The 14,691-nt window shown below is 49.4% G+C and overlaps 1 protein-coding gene across 15 annotated transcripts in view; it reads right to left on the minus strand.

Annotated features, from left to right (window-relative positions):
• The window catches only part of Cacna1d (calcium voltage-gated channel subunit alpha1 D), a 294,624-nt gene extending 280,404 nt beyond the window's left edge, over positions 1 to 14,220 (minus strand). For 12 of the 15 annotated variants that reach the window (XR_015639379.1, XR_015639377.1, XM_087588025.1 and 9 more), the window contains exons 1-3: positions 13,197 to 13,834; positions 10,926 to 11,235; positions 6,994 to 7,099 (exon numbers count right to left, since the gene is read on the minus strand). Coding sequence is in view for 12 of the 15 variants with exons in the window: in XM_087588025.1 (XP_087444151.1) it covers positions 6,994 to 7,099; positions 10,926 to 11,235; positions 13,197 to 13,263 (483 nt within the window). In the remaining 3 variants the exon portion in view is untranslated. 15 annotated transcript variants of the gene reach the window in all.
• Between the last annotated feature and the right edge of the window lie 471 nt (positions 14,221 to 14,691).

Genomic DNA, 14,691 nt, shown 5'->3' on the forward strand with positions numbered 1-14,691 from the left:
CCCAGGGCCCTCCTATCACTGCTTCCCTAGGACTGGAGTTACGTATGCAGGCCACCACCACACCCAGCCTGGTTTGTTACCGTAGATGCTGGAGACAGAGCTCGTGTTCCGGGAGTTGCTTAGCAAGCACGATACTGACTGAGCATCTAACACCCCTCCCCATCAACTTCCTTTCTTATAAACAAGTGTCCTCACAGCTCCATTAAATACTCTGAGAATTCTCTGTGCTACACTCCCCAAGGAGCCCTAAGACCAGATAGCCCCCCCCCCCAGATCTGACTGCCCATGCGGAGAGGACAATGGAGTGTGAACATCTCACTCAGCCCCAAGGACCCCCACACTCCTTCCAAGCTAAATTCTGACAGGGCCTGCTGCCCAGCGGGGCCCTTTCAGTCTGCACTAGCCTCCCTCCCCTCAGGCAGCCCCAGTCTTTCTTCTAGCCTGTCCCTCACATTCACTAATTCAGCAATTTCAACAGATGTTCTAGATTTCTGAAATTACTACTCACCTAGCAGTGGAGGAACCGCCCCCACCCCACCCCACCCTGGAAACCACAGCAGGGGCTCTGGGATATGGCTTAGTTGCCACAACAGCATGAGGAACTGAGTTTGCACCTTGTAAAACCCAGGCATGATAGCATATGTCTGCAATCCCAGTGCTGGGGGAGGGGTGAAAACAGGCGGATTCCCTCCGGAGTGTATACCGGCTGGCCAACCAAATCAATGAGCTCTGGGTTCAGTAAAAGAGACCCCGCCCCAAAAATTTAAGGTTCTCCAACAATTGAGAAGACATGCAACAGAGACCTGTATATACATGTATGCACACAGCACATGCACACACCCACATAAACATTCATATACACCACATACACACGCACACACACGCACGCACACGCATGCACACGCATGCACACATGTGCACACTTACAAGCAGGGTGCTGTGAGGCAGATTGGTTGCCTCAAGCACTTTCTCTTTCATCCCCACCTGTAGCTTTCCTCACAATTTATTTCCCAGCTTTGCTTGTCCAAGAAAACATCCTTCCTGTCTGCAAGAACCTCAGCCTGGAGAACATCAATCCCTCCTGAATTTAAAAGCCAAGGCCCCCTCTACCATTTTCCCGACTCCTCCACATGAATGGAACAGGATTGGAAGGACACATCTTGCATCTTCTAAGGGAGGCAGAAGTAGGATTCTAAGGCCCCTCCTGGATGGCCTTCCAGCTCCTGCTGGGCCAGGGACACTGTCCCAACGTCTCTGTCACAGTGCTTGCACATGGCAGCAGCGTGGGTAAAGTCTCCATGACCTGTGTCACTCCTCAGGACCTTTCTTTGGTGAGGAGCTGATAGTCTCTTCTGGGGTTCTCCCTCAGTTGCCAGTGTTTAAGAAGACACATACGTCTTCCTCACTGGGCAAAGTGTTCCCTCTGAATCAGCTACTTGTCACGTTTAAGAACGATTAAACATTAGAAGACCGTCAGAGGAGGCGGACTGTCCACCACTCTGCTTCTAGGGTCTCTGCCTCCTCCCTGGCATTTTACTATATCAAACTTGAGCAGGGATGAAGAAGGGAATGTGTATTCCTCACCATCTTCCCTGCAATGACCTAAGGAGAAGGACGCGGCAGCCTGTGAGGATGCTCTCCGGGAAGTGATGAAACTCAGAAGCCCAATGGGTAGAATGAAGTCCCACTGCTGTCTCTAAACCTGACTTTCTAGCTGTGCCTGGGGCAGGGATCAAGCTCTGGGCAGAGTTAATAAAATGCAGTGGGGTGTGGGTCTGTGGTAGAGCACCCATCCTACCACGCTTAAGACTCTAGATAGATCCCCCAACACTATGAAAAAGAAACAACTATGGCAAGCACAGAGATCCACACTTCTTCTTTCAGCTAAGCCCACCGAGCATAACCCAAAGGGCTCAGGCCAGTCTTCTAAAGCACCCACGTGTCCTCACTTTAAGGCGACCGTTGGAGATTTCCACCTAATGCAACAGTGAGATTTGTTCCTTAAGAGAAGCCAAATGAGTAAGGACACTGCTGGGGTTCCTCCGAAGGAACTTTAACAATGGGACTCTGGCTCTTTAAGGCTGGATGCTAGTTCTGCAAAACCATCAGTGCTCAGCTCAAGTCAGTTTCCGTTCAATAAAAGATCAAGCTTCACAATCTGTCCTTTGTCAAAACACAGTGCCACAATGAAAGCGATGAAGTGCTCCTCACCTTGCTGAGGGGACCACTTCCAGGCAACATTTTAAACTGTAAGTCATCTACTCTGGCTGTTTTTGTGGCTCTCCCTCCACTGATCCTCCCATGAAATGTGACAATCCCCCAAAAGAAGTCATTCACACGCAACCTCTGTACAGCACCGAACACAGGAGCCAGCTCATGGTGGGATTCAGAAAGTGCCTCGGAGCACTGCCATCCCTCTCCGCTGCCTCGGAGATGGAGAGTTTAATTTGCCATGAAACAAAGACACAACCCTGAAATTATAGGTGAACTCTGACAGGTGTTTCCTGTAATCTCATTAATATTGGACAAGAAGTCAGCAACACATTAATCATTAGCCAATTGTTGAAAATTAACTAATGCTCTATAAAGCCAGGCACACACGGAGTCTTCATGTGCTCACGCCTGTGTTTACTCGGTCATGTGACACGCATCTCCTGACGTGCCTACTGTGTGCCAGGCGCAGGCCCAAGTTCTGAACATCTGATGCTCCAAGCCCATAAACCAGGCTAAGTGATTCTTGGTACTGTGCTACACTTCATCCTACTCTGCAAAGCCAGGAGAGGCTAAACCACATGACCAGGCGGATACAGTGAGCTTGTCAATTGCTGTCCATAAGACACAGGGAGAAAGCAATCACAATACCTCATCCCACAGCATCCCCAGCCACTGTGGTATGCCCAGTCCCACTGACAAGTGTCCACACCCCAGCACAGCTTCCCAGAGGGGCCCCCTACCACTCTCGGCTACTCAGGGCCATAGAACCAGAGCATCAAATATCTAAGAGCCTGCCATCAAACCCAAGCCCCGAGAGCTCCGGAAGAGTCAGTCCTCTGAGACCTTTCACCCAAAAAATGTGGCTCAGGAACGGGGTGGGGAGAGGCACTTCTCCTGCGACACCTGTTCACTTGGCATCCCAAATGCTAACTCACTTAACATCTCCTATGAGCCACTGTGCCAGGCACAGGGTGAGGAGCTGGAAGTGGGTTACCAAATAAGACAAAACGCTCATACCGCAGGAGAAGTAAGATTGTTCAACTCTTCAGACCCGATCAGAAAAGTTATCCTATAGAGACCTATGTCTGAGATTACTAAGCAGCCACATGGAGTCATCTCGGGGGAAGAAAACGGTACAAGAAAAAGACAGGAAGTAGACAGGTAAGAGAAGGGAGCACTTGGGAGCTTTGGAGGAGCAAAGGGAGGGGATGCATCTGAGGAGCAGAGAATGGGACAACAACAAAGACCAGGCTAGATCAAGTGGCCCCAAACCACAGGGTCTGGTCTCTCCTCGGTGGGCAATAGGAGCTACCCCCAGAAAATCATATGCTAGTTGAAGGGATTTTATAGAGGTGAAAGTGTCAACGCCAAAAAACACAGAGGAGCTCGACAAGATGAAGGCAGAGACTTGGTTAAAAAAACAACAACTTTTTATTCAGTTTAAAATCATATTTCATGAGGCATGGTCTGTGTATGCCCCTTTGCTAAACGGAGAAGCACACAGAAGCGGAGTCGTGGAGACGGTCTGCCCTCAGTGGCTCCAGAGGTTAGGGGTAGAGCAGGGATGCTCTCAGTGGGTGGGTGGGGATCCCCCTTCAGACAGTTCGAGCATGGTGGAGAAGTGAGAGGCAGCCAGTTGGGGATGAGGACCAGGAACAGTCGCACTGACTGTACAGTGCACAGCCATGACGGCTTGCTTATGGGCAAGCCAAGGCCGGAATGAAGTAAAGTGTGTCCATCCCAGGGATACGGAACCTGCCATCGTCCCCACTCTGACAACTGATGCAGAAGAGATTCTCTCCTTGGTGCCAGCAAGAAGAGAAAAGACGTACGTGTTCTACGCCTTAAGTGGAACGGAGGAAATGCGGCTACGGGGCAGGCCTTTACTGTGGAAACCCAGTGAGCCACAGTGTTTCCATGGCTTCAGCCTCCGCTCAGCCCTGGAAGTCCACGGATGAAAGCTTCACAGAGACTTAGTGTTCATGCTTAAAAATAATAATAATGATAATCTAACTCTGGGAAAACGTGTTGCCACCACGGTAGTCTCCAAGTCCCCAAAGCTAGATGTGTTTACACACAACAAAGACCGAACACGGACTGGACCCTGGGGGATGGTCACATTTCTTACCCAACCAAAGCATTCATTTCATTACTGATGACCTGGAATGGGCAGAGACATCAGACATAAGCCGCCCCTGCATGGCAGGCTAAAGGATGGGCACACACATTCTTGCCAAGCTCCCAGGCAAAAAAAAAAAAAAATTAAAATTAAAAAATTGTGCCAGAGCTCCTATCCATCCAGCTTTGCAACCCATGACGGCTTCTGCCCTTCTCTTTGTCACTCACATTAAATGGAAGGTATTTACTACAGATGAAAAATAAGCTTGGCTCAGCTGCCTCTAAACTGATCCCCAAAATAGAGCAATCGCTTTGGTGTAAATTGGGTCAAATGTATAAAAAATAAAAAAAAATTTTTTTTTAAAAATCCAGACTCCCCGGTGGGAGGACAGAGGTGGCATGGGACCGTGCTCAGAGTCAAGGTAAATTCACCAAATCCTCGCTTCTCCTTGTAGTGGGGAAGGAAACGTTTGAAGTCAGACAGGGCTCATCGGATCATGTGACTATCCAAGTAAAAGCAAGACTTTAATGACCTGAGTTGGAGACGCTCAGTGCAGAAACCAAAAGGAATGTATATGGAGGTTTTTAGAAAGGCTGGTCAAGCCAATGAACCACCTCCCCTCAGAACAGGGTTCTTCAGAACCACCTAGAAAACACCCACTGAGGAGGGAAACTAGGGAAGAAGGGAGGGGTAGCCATCTCCTCACTTCTTCGCTGAGACAGCCAAATGGCCTAACATTTCTATTAGTGCCCTGAGTTTCTTTAGGAGGGGGGGAAAAAGGCAGAATATTAATTAGCTTATTCATTCAGCTACATTAATTATTCCATTGATCTAAATTAATCTGCCATTCTGAAAGGTATTTATTTTCTAAGTTTGTTTAATCATTTCTTTTGAGGTACAAAAAGGCAACAAACTGGGTCACCATTCATGTTGTTAAATTTGGTAACAAAGCTACCACCATCTGTGGCCTAGACTAGAGTGACCTATCCCCATTGGTGGAGGCTTTCCACCACTTGAGAGTTTCCTTTTGAAGACGGTAATCTAAAGTCTGTAACTGAAGCACAGGTCACTGAAAACACCCCAAGTCCCACGGGTGATATCTCACAACAGAGGTAGGTAGTGAGGGGCGTGTGCCTGCGTGTGCACATGCGCATGTTTGTGTGCTGACCTCCTATTAGGCCATAGTTTTTCAGGAATAACAGCCAATTTTTTTTTTAATTCTTTAGAAAGCAAACTGCCAAAACCCCAAACGCAGACATCATGGTATACCTGAAATATACACAGCATTGGAAACAGAAATCCTGAACATAAACCATGAAAGCCAAATCCATAAAAGCAAAGCTTCACCTCAGACTGCCAGCCAAGCTCTGCCTGACCAGGACGAGCCTAGTGTGTAGAGCATTTGTCTTTGCAGCCTTTGCCTGGTTAAAAACATCCAGCTTCCTCACAAGAATCCAAATCAAACGGAACCAACTCAAAGAAGAGAGAGGGTGAGAACCAAGCCTCTTGCAACCAACACTGGTTCCCTCCCTCATCTTCTGCGTGGCTGGCTTCCAACTAGAAAGACCTAGCCCTCCCAAGAAGAATGCTGCAAACCCCCTCCCACATCCCTCCCCCCAAAAAACCTGAAATGGCTTCTGCACCACAGAAAAAAGACAACAGACTGTCAGGGGGTTTTAAATAGGTCCTAGTGACCTTAGCCAGTCTCCTTAACTGCCGTGTGGGTGGATGGCAATGAAGAAAGGGTCTGAGACGTGTTCCCCATCCCCAGTACAACCCAGTGGGCAGCTGGATGGGGCAAGATCCAAACTCAGTTCAGTGTTTTTCAGTGCCTTCCCTTTTAAAAACTCTATCAACTTTTCCCAAAGGAAGTTCCAGGAAACACTAGTACCATGATATTAAAGTCTTCCTCCCCCCCCCCAAAAAAACCCCAACTTTTAAGACTCCATTCCAATTGCTTTCCATGACTAGCTGAGTTAAACAAAACGAAATCTGCTTTTTAGCTGCAAAACTTCCCAGAGACTTTTCTCAGCTCTTGTAGACTATAAATGTTTAAGAGGGCAGTAAAGTATATGACAGCATCCTGGAGCATTTAAGCATAGATTCGTCCTAAAATCTACTCAGAGTTTTTTTTGTAGGCCATAGGACGTAAACTCCACTGCCATACTGATTTATTTCCCAAACTGAGTCCTACATAATCAAGTTTGTTGTATTCTACATCTATAAAAAATTGATAGCTCATATACAAAATCTATCATAATGCTTATTAATCAGAAAAATTAACCACAGTATCCACCACACAAAAACAACACTGGATTTTAAAAAAAAGCTAATATTGTTCAAAAGCTAATAATACACAAAAGCCTGTGTAGAGAGAGAAGTTATTTTAAAACCCTTCTACAAGTTTCTTCCAAAAAGGTTCCATTCCCTATTTATGTAAGACTCGTGACTTTGAACACTTTCATTCAGCATGAATCCCAGAATCCAGGTCAAATCTAAAAAACAGTATCGACAACAGAACCCCACTGTTGCGAGGCTTGGGGAAACTCAGCATCCGTAGTTGTAAACCACATCACCCACAATGCCGTCTGCCCGCTCAGTCACGGAGGCAGAGGACTGACATGCACCAATCGCGCAAGCAGGAATCCCAAGTTACTTACCAAGTTATGATTTGTTGAATTAGAATCATCTTCAGGGAACGGGATGTAAATAGCTAAGGCCACACAATTGGCAAAAATAGCCAATAATATAAATATGTCAAATGGTCTGAAAGCTTTTGTTAAGGCACATGTGTTATGCAAACATTATCCATCCCTCTCATACCCCCCAAGCATCTCCCTTACACCTGAACTGCTGGTGAAATGAAAACCACCCACCCACCACTTATCTCCTACATACACACGGACATACACACACAGACAGACACAGACACACACACACACACACACACACATATACACAGACACACAGACACACAGACACACACACACACACACACACACACACACACACACACACACACACACACGATTCTGTGGTGATCATGACTACTGGGTTTTCAGCAAACCCAGTAGGGGGTTCTTTCACAGTCCCCTCACTGTGACCTCTCCTCAACCCTTTCTTCTATTGCAAGGGTCATGTTACATCCATTCTTTTGGTGTTCGTTGTGTATTAAAACCTGGAAGTAATGAGCATTCAGTCAGGTCATTGTGTGAAGCAGGTCTCTTCTTTCTATAATTTAAAAAGTGACTAGGATCTTACTAAATCAGCCCTCATAGACATGGAAATATAACCATCACAACAGAGACCTCTCCCATTGGTCCTTCTCACTGTGTTAGAGTCATTTTCTCAGAGGCTCTTCCTGGCTGGGACAGTCTAAACTCCTGATTAGGACCAGTCCAGGCAAAGCCATGGGACCATCTCCCTCCTCTCTGTGACCCCGTGTCACATGTCCTAGTACCTTGGATGCTGTGATAATCGGGCTGCCAGCTCCCTTCTTCTGGTTTCTCTACCAGAGTAATCAATAAGCTATAACTGTTTCAGATTACAGCCGGGCTGTGCTCACCTCATAATGTGCTGTTTCTGTGTTCAGTTTATAAACAATTAAATTTAAAAGCCACAAGTAACCGGCACCAGACACTTTCAAAATAGGCTCTAACAAGAAAATCTCCGAGGGCTGTCTGGAAGAGTCCCTTTGAGATGAGCCTTCAACAGATGCTTGCCCAAGCATTCCGTTAGTAAGAGGTTGGTTTTCTGCCTTTTTCCAAACAGTGGGTTTGTTGAGCACTGAATTAATCTGTAATTCCTGGGTTTGAATTTCAACAGTGTTATATACAACGCTCATACACAAGAGGCATGGTGGCAGTTTTACTAAGTCCCACTAGGTACTGAAGATTCAGGGATGGGGACAGTCTCCTTTCGATGTCCTCCTGGGAACCCCGGAGAGTGACGCAAGAAACCAATACCCCTCGCCTCTCTGGAGATAGCTGCTCCGGGTTCTATAAAGCCTCGCCCTCTGGAGAGCTCGGATAACTCCGGGAATAAGGACTGGGATCTCACTATCCTCTTACTAACTTTGATGGGTTTATTTTTAAGCCAGTTAGCTTTAATCATATTGATTTCTCAACTCGGTTATAAAATCTTCTGCCCTGGGATCTGACTTTAGGAAGACTTCCGGGCTCTGCTTCCATTTCCCGAACACACACCTCTCCCCACTCACCCCCTCCCCTTCATCCCTCCCCCCTCTCTCTCCTCCTCCTTCTCTCTCTCTCTCTCTCTCTCTCTCTCTCTCTCTCTCTCTCTCTCTCTCTCTCTCTCTCTCAGCAGGTCCCCTCTGACACTGTAAGTCAACCATCCTGAAGTCATTCCCATAAAGACACACTCGTGCTTCCTGTCCCCCACACCATCTTCTTCCTCTGAGAACTGCTCACACTGTGCAGGTAGGCTACGCCTTTGAGGTGTCTTGTTCTTGGCAGCACTCTAGTGTCAGCAGACAGACAGCAGAGGATCCTGTCTTACCACTATAAGGGATAGGTGGGTCTGAGTCAACAGCTGTTTCTTACACAGGCACCATCGCGCCTGCAAAGGCAGACGGACTTTTCCCAGGGCTAACTGGGCACGACTGAGCTGCTGAAAGGGGATGTCCATGACCGTTCCCTAAAATGGAAGGGGTCATTTACTATCTACCTGTTACAGAAATTGTGCACGGGCCTCCTGAACTGGCAGCCGTGTCTCCTAAATCCCTTGTACACATCCTTGCATTTGGTAAGTCAAGAAAGAGAGCTGGTAGTGAGATCCAGGAATCCCTTCTGTATAAACTGTTATGTACAAACTCCTATGCATGAAGGGAGACACTCCACATACAGGGAAAGTCCCTGCTTACTCTGAATCACCTCACACCAACCTCAGAACATGTGTCCAGCATCTGCAGCTGCTGCCTCTTGACTCTAGTAAGACCACCTAACCATGCCCTTACTTAGCAGCCCCCCCTTGGCCTATAGGAGAGTTCTGTCCTCGGACCAGAGAGATTAAAGAGAAAATGCTCACACACAGCCCCAAGTATGCGAGAGATGCCATAACTCACTCTAGAGGGGAGACATCTGTGCTAAAAAAGAAAAAGTACAGGAAAACCTTCAAATCCTGCCCTGGCCTTCAGCTGTTCTCTCCAAAACCTTTCTAGACAGTTGCTTCATTTTAACTCCTGTCCATGAGCAGACAAAATAAGCAAGCTAAGAGAGAGAGAGAGAGAGAGAGAGAGAGAGAGAGAGAGAGAGAGAGAGAGAGATCATGCAGGCAGCTGCCATGATGGGAACCTAGATTTTTAGGGGTCTTCAGCTCCACTCTGTAGCTGTCACCCAGCAGGCTTCCAACATGGCTTCTCCCTTCCCTGAGCTGAAGAAAGCTCCATGCACACCCCTGCCTGCTGCCAGGAACTACTCAGAGGGCCTGTCAGCCCAAAAAAAAAAAAAAAAAAAAACCCTTCTGGGAAAGAGAAAAGCTTTTTACCCAGGCCAAAGAAGCACTCGATTAAGTAGAAACCATGGGTTCAAGAGAAGGTTTCATTCGACCTTTCTAGCGGGTGGCAGTCACTGGAGCCGGACTCCCAGATCTGGGGAAGGGAATAAGCAGGTAGAAGCAACATTGTTTCCCAAGATCTGGGGCATGGCAACCATCCTAGGGGCAATCAAAGTTCAGTTTTAAAAATGCAGACACTCAGAAATGCCACGTCAGGCCGGTCCATATATGTATGTATATATATACAGCACCTGTCAGTTCCCCGCTGGAGCGCTGCTTTGTCACTCACAGGGCTTGGAGGAAGAGACGCTCACCAGCCTCTCCTGCCTGGCTTCTACACTTGTGTGGCTGCAGGGTTTTGGTTTTGGTTTGTTTTTAAGCTTATCAAAAAGAAATTTCAAGAAGTCATAGCATTGACCAGCCAATAAATAAAAATAGTAATAATAATAATAATAATAATAATAATAATAACAATATCAAAAGTAACACCTCCCTATGAAGCAAATGTTCATGCAGCTGCCTGAACAATTAGAATCAGCAAATAGCAGTGCCAGAAGCAACCGTCACGTTCACTGTGGCTGCTCAGGCAAATTTTAGTCACTGGAAGCAGAAGATTCCACTAAAGGTTATTTCCAGTACAGACTGACGATAGTCTCCGTCTCAGTCTTTTTTATTTTTTGAAGCAGAATACCAAATTTTCAACAAATTAAAATACATATGACTGCCCCCCCCCCGCCCAAACACTAACCGCTTTAAACCTATCCAGATCCTATGACCAAAGGTCGAGTTCAGATTTTTAACTCCCTACCACTTTGAAACTGCAGCCTTCGCTCCCTTCCCCCAGCACCACACACACACACACACACACACACACACACACACACACACACACACACACACGCTAAATATACACCCCATGGAGCCACCCTCGGCAAGCTGAGGAGACAGGAAGCTGTAGCCCATGAACCACTTGCCTACAGTCTCCTGTGCTGCTCACATCCCAGACTGCTAAGGCTCTGAGAAGTGTCACCGCAGAAGGCGGATCCTTTTGAAAGACTTTCCCACAGAAAAAGGATACTTCCAATCCACTATACTAATGCAGGCTCTTCGGATGGGGTTATTGAGGGATAAACAGAAGAGGGCACGGGCAGGTCGGCTGTTAGACGAGTTACCCTGTTTTTTGCTCTTGGCGTATTGCTGACGTTTTCTTTGGGAGAGAGATCCTACAGGTGGGGGTGCAGACGTGCTCATGGTCTGGGCGGCCTTGGCCTGTCTAGCAGCATCAATTGCAGCTTGCCAAGACAGGACGGTTTGCTTGGAGCTGTTCGGCTGAGAAGTTGGTCCTTCACCAGAAATAGGGAGTCTGGTGCCTCTTGCATAGTTTGCCTCTGAGGAGAAGGAGAAAAGAGATTATTTTTCTTTGGGGAAGAAAAAAAAAAAAAAGAAAGACCTTGATCTATACTATCTTTTTAAAAAAGCAAAAGTGTCTCCCATCTTGTGTTTCCCATTTTGAACCTTGTGTCACAAGTAGTGGGGTTTGGCCAGGCAATGCAGAAGTCAGCAGAGCTCTGCCCTGAGCACTAGACATGCGTTGCTGCACCACACCTAGCCACACTGGTACTCTCCCATACCTGTGTCTTCAAAGGGAAGCCATGAGTGCCTCTCTTCTGACAAACTGGGGCTATTCTCGAATTTATCCTGTGTCTTTTCCTGACTTTGAAAACACACGTATCTCTCATGGCTTAACAGATACATCTATACAGCTGCCTTTCTCTAAAATTTATTACCAACACACACACACACACACACACACACACACACACAGAGCCAATAAATTCAACAGTCTTAACCATTTTTAGGGTGTCCTTCCAACAGCTCTCCACAGCCATAAATGCATTTTTTCTACGTAGAAGAAAAAAAAAAACAAACTCCTCACTGGCACCAGGCAATAGCAAAAGCCCCATAACAAATATCTAGATTATGCACTAACACTTCCTACAAATGAAAATTCATGGTGCTTGGGACTCATTTCCTCCACAAGCTTCCGAAAACAGAAAAACATCTTTAGGGCTTTTTTTTTTTTTTTAATTGCAGCAGTAGCAGCCAAGCCAGCCTGCACCCCTACACCTAAGAGACAGGGTGCGTTATGCCAGGGAACCTCAAGGCCTATTCAAGAATTATCTCGGCGTAGAGTAGCATCCAGGTACACACAAGGCAAAATACTCAAAGGTGGGGCGCGGGGGGGGGGGGGGGGGGGGTCGGGTCTCTTCATGTGCGGAGCCCGCCTCACTATGGGTCTGGCCATCCCTCAGACGGTCTCACAGGTGCCCACGTTGGGCCACCATCATCACCTCTGCTGAAGCAGATGTCAAAGTGAGAAGGGTGGAGAGAGGTTGGAGATCCAGGCGTTTGCAAAGCTAATTATCACTAAGCAAAGAGTCAAAGCAAGCACAGGTCTCCTGCCCCACTGTCCTATGAGCCTGGGACAGCAGCAAAGCAGGCAGGTGGCACTCAATCTGAGATCAGGAACTAATTTTGCCAAGCTTTCCCTTTGAGAAGTGCTCACCGGAAAAGGCTTCAAGAAAACAGGGTTGGGAGATGCCAACGACCTCCACGGAGGGAACCTAGCCAAAAGCAACCCAACCTTCTCAGACCCAGCCCCGCTGGTGTGGAAACTGCACGTGGTGCCATGGCCAGGGCTGAGTTGCAGAGCCCCACAGCGGCAGCAACTCTCTGGGCATTGCTAGGTTACCGACGACGTGTGCACAGGAGGCACAGGGAGCGAGCGGGAATACTCGCTCCACCTGACCCTGTTCCCCCAGATCCCAAGACCGGGGGGCTTCTCCCATGAGATGATGGATGTGCACTTTACCAAGTGACCCAACGAGTAAAAGCGGAGCAATCCTAGAATTTTCCTGATGCTACTAAAGACCTTCCTCTTAGTCAACCAGAGGCGTGGGGGTGGGGGGGGAGGCTGGAAAAGGGGTTCAGGCTGAAGACTAACACCTCTTCCATCGCTCAGGGGCAATGAAAGAGAAAAGTTGAGCCCGAGGGCACTTGAACCCGAATCACCTCACTCTCGCCCCTTGGCTGCACAGTACTCCACACACCCAATGGCCGCCCCCACCCCAGCAAATGCAGAATTAACTCTGACATTCAGGGCCTGAAGAGGAGAACGAAGTAGCTGCCGCGCATCACCCCTTTCTATGTAGATGACACCAAGCCAAAAGCATCATCTCCAACCCCCTCAACCCACCCAACGCATCGGAGATGGGGGTTGGGGAGTGGGAAGAGTAGGATCCTGATAGGATGAGGTTTGGCAGCGGGTACCCGGGCTCTGGCTGCTCACCGTTCGCGTGGTCCTCTTGCTGCTGCCGTTGATGCTGCATTTTTTTCATCATCATCATCATCATCATCCACGAACATTTATTGAGCGCCTACTGTGTGCAGGGCACTATGCTCAGCGTTAGGGAGGGGGAGGAACGGGTATGGGAGGTTACTGATAGGTAGGAGCCGCGGTCCCTGCCCTTATTTTCGCTTCAGCAGGGGGTGGGGAAGGACAGAGACAAATAATCAAAAATAAGAATAATTTATAAAAACCGCCTGCCACCCACGCTCCTTCTTTTTTTGAAAAATGGAGCAAAATAAACTTTTTGTAAAAAATAAAATCAGATGTATATATTATCTTAGTAATATATACATGTAAATTTTTCTTTTTTTTCTTTTTTCTCTTTTTTTGCTGCAAAGGAGAATTGGCTTGGTCCCCTCCTCTAGCGGAGGGACACCGCGGTGGTGCCCGCCCGGCCGCCGGGGCCGCTCGACGCGCCCCCCATGCCGCCCGTCCGCCCGCCCGCCCCGGTGCCCGGTGCCCCGCCGCCGCCGTCGCCGCCCGCGCCGCCGCTGGCTCGGGACCGCGGGCAGCCGGAGCTCACATCCGGGGACGGAGGCGCTCGCCCGCCCGCCCGCCCGCTCCGCGCCCGCCGCGCCGCGCTGCACGCCGGCTTCGCCCTGGCGACGCTGCGCGCCCGCCGCCGCCGTCCCCCGCCCTCCCCCGCGCGCCCGGGCCTCCCACCGGCCGCGCCGCGCCCCAGCTGCCGGCCTGCGGCCCACGCGCCCCCCGGGCTCCACGGCGCGCGACTCGGACGCCGCCACCCCCGGGCTGGCGCGGCTGACCGAGGGTTAAGCGCGCTGCGGCCGCGGGCCGCCCGGTTAACCCCCTCGGTGCCGCCGCGCGGGCGCCCCTTCCCGGAGCCAGGCCCGTGGGGCCCGGTGCCTGCTGCTGGGGGCACCGACGAGCCGCTCTTTTGTACCGTGTCCCCCGGAGGAGGCTCCTGGGGTCCTCTGGGCTGGCTCTGGTGGCCTTCGCTCTCCGCACACCTGGGGGAGGCCCCGCCCCCCAGAAACCCAGGTGCCCACAGGCGATCGCTGCTGCAGCATCAAAGCTCAGGGTTCCAGGGCTCTGCCTGGACCGTGGACAGGCGTCCCCAGGCCCCCACACTGTTTCCTCCAGTTTCGGGGTACAGAGGAATGGGGGAGCCTTGCACTTTAGGCAGCACTAACTGTCCTCAGGGAACTGCCCTCAGCCCCAATCCCCTCCTCCCTCGCCTTATGCATACGTGGCGGTGGGCTCCCTCCCTCTCGCCACCACCTCCACGTGTGTTTGGAGGCAGGTACAGAGAAGTAACAGCCGAGGTCTTTCAAACCGCGAGTGCGGAGAGGTAGAAGGTGCAGCTCGAAGTGATGACTCGTTTAGGAATGAATACTTTGTTTTGTACCTTCTCGGCCTCCTGTTTGGGGGAGGGGGGATCTACAGGCCCCAGCTCCTGTCTAGTGGGGGAAATACT

The sequence above is a fragment of the Rattus norvegicus genome, chromosome 16, assembly GCF_021556685.1.
Source record: "Rattus norvegicus strain SHRSP/BbbUtx chromosome 16, alternate assembly SHRSP_T2T, whole genome shotgun sequence".
Lineage (NCBI taxonomy): Eukaryota > Metazoa > Chordata > Mammalia > Rodentia > Muridae > Rattus > Rattus norvegicus.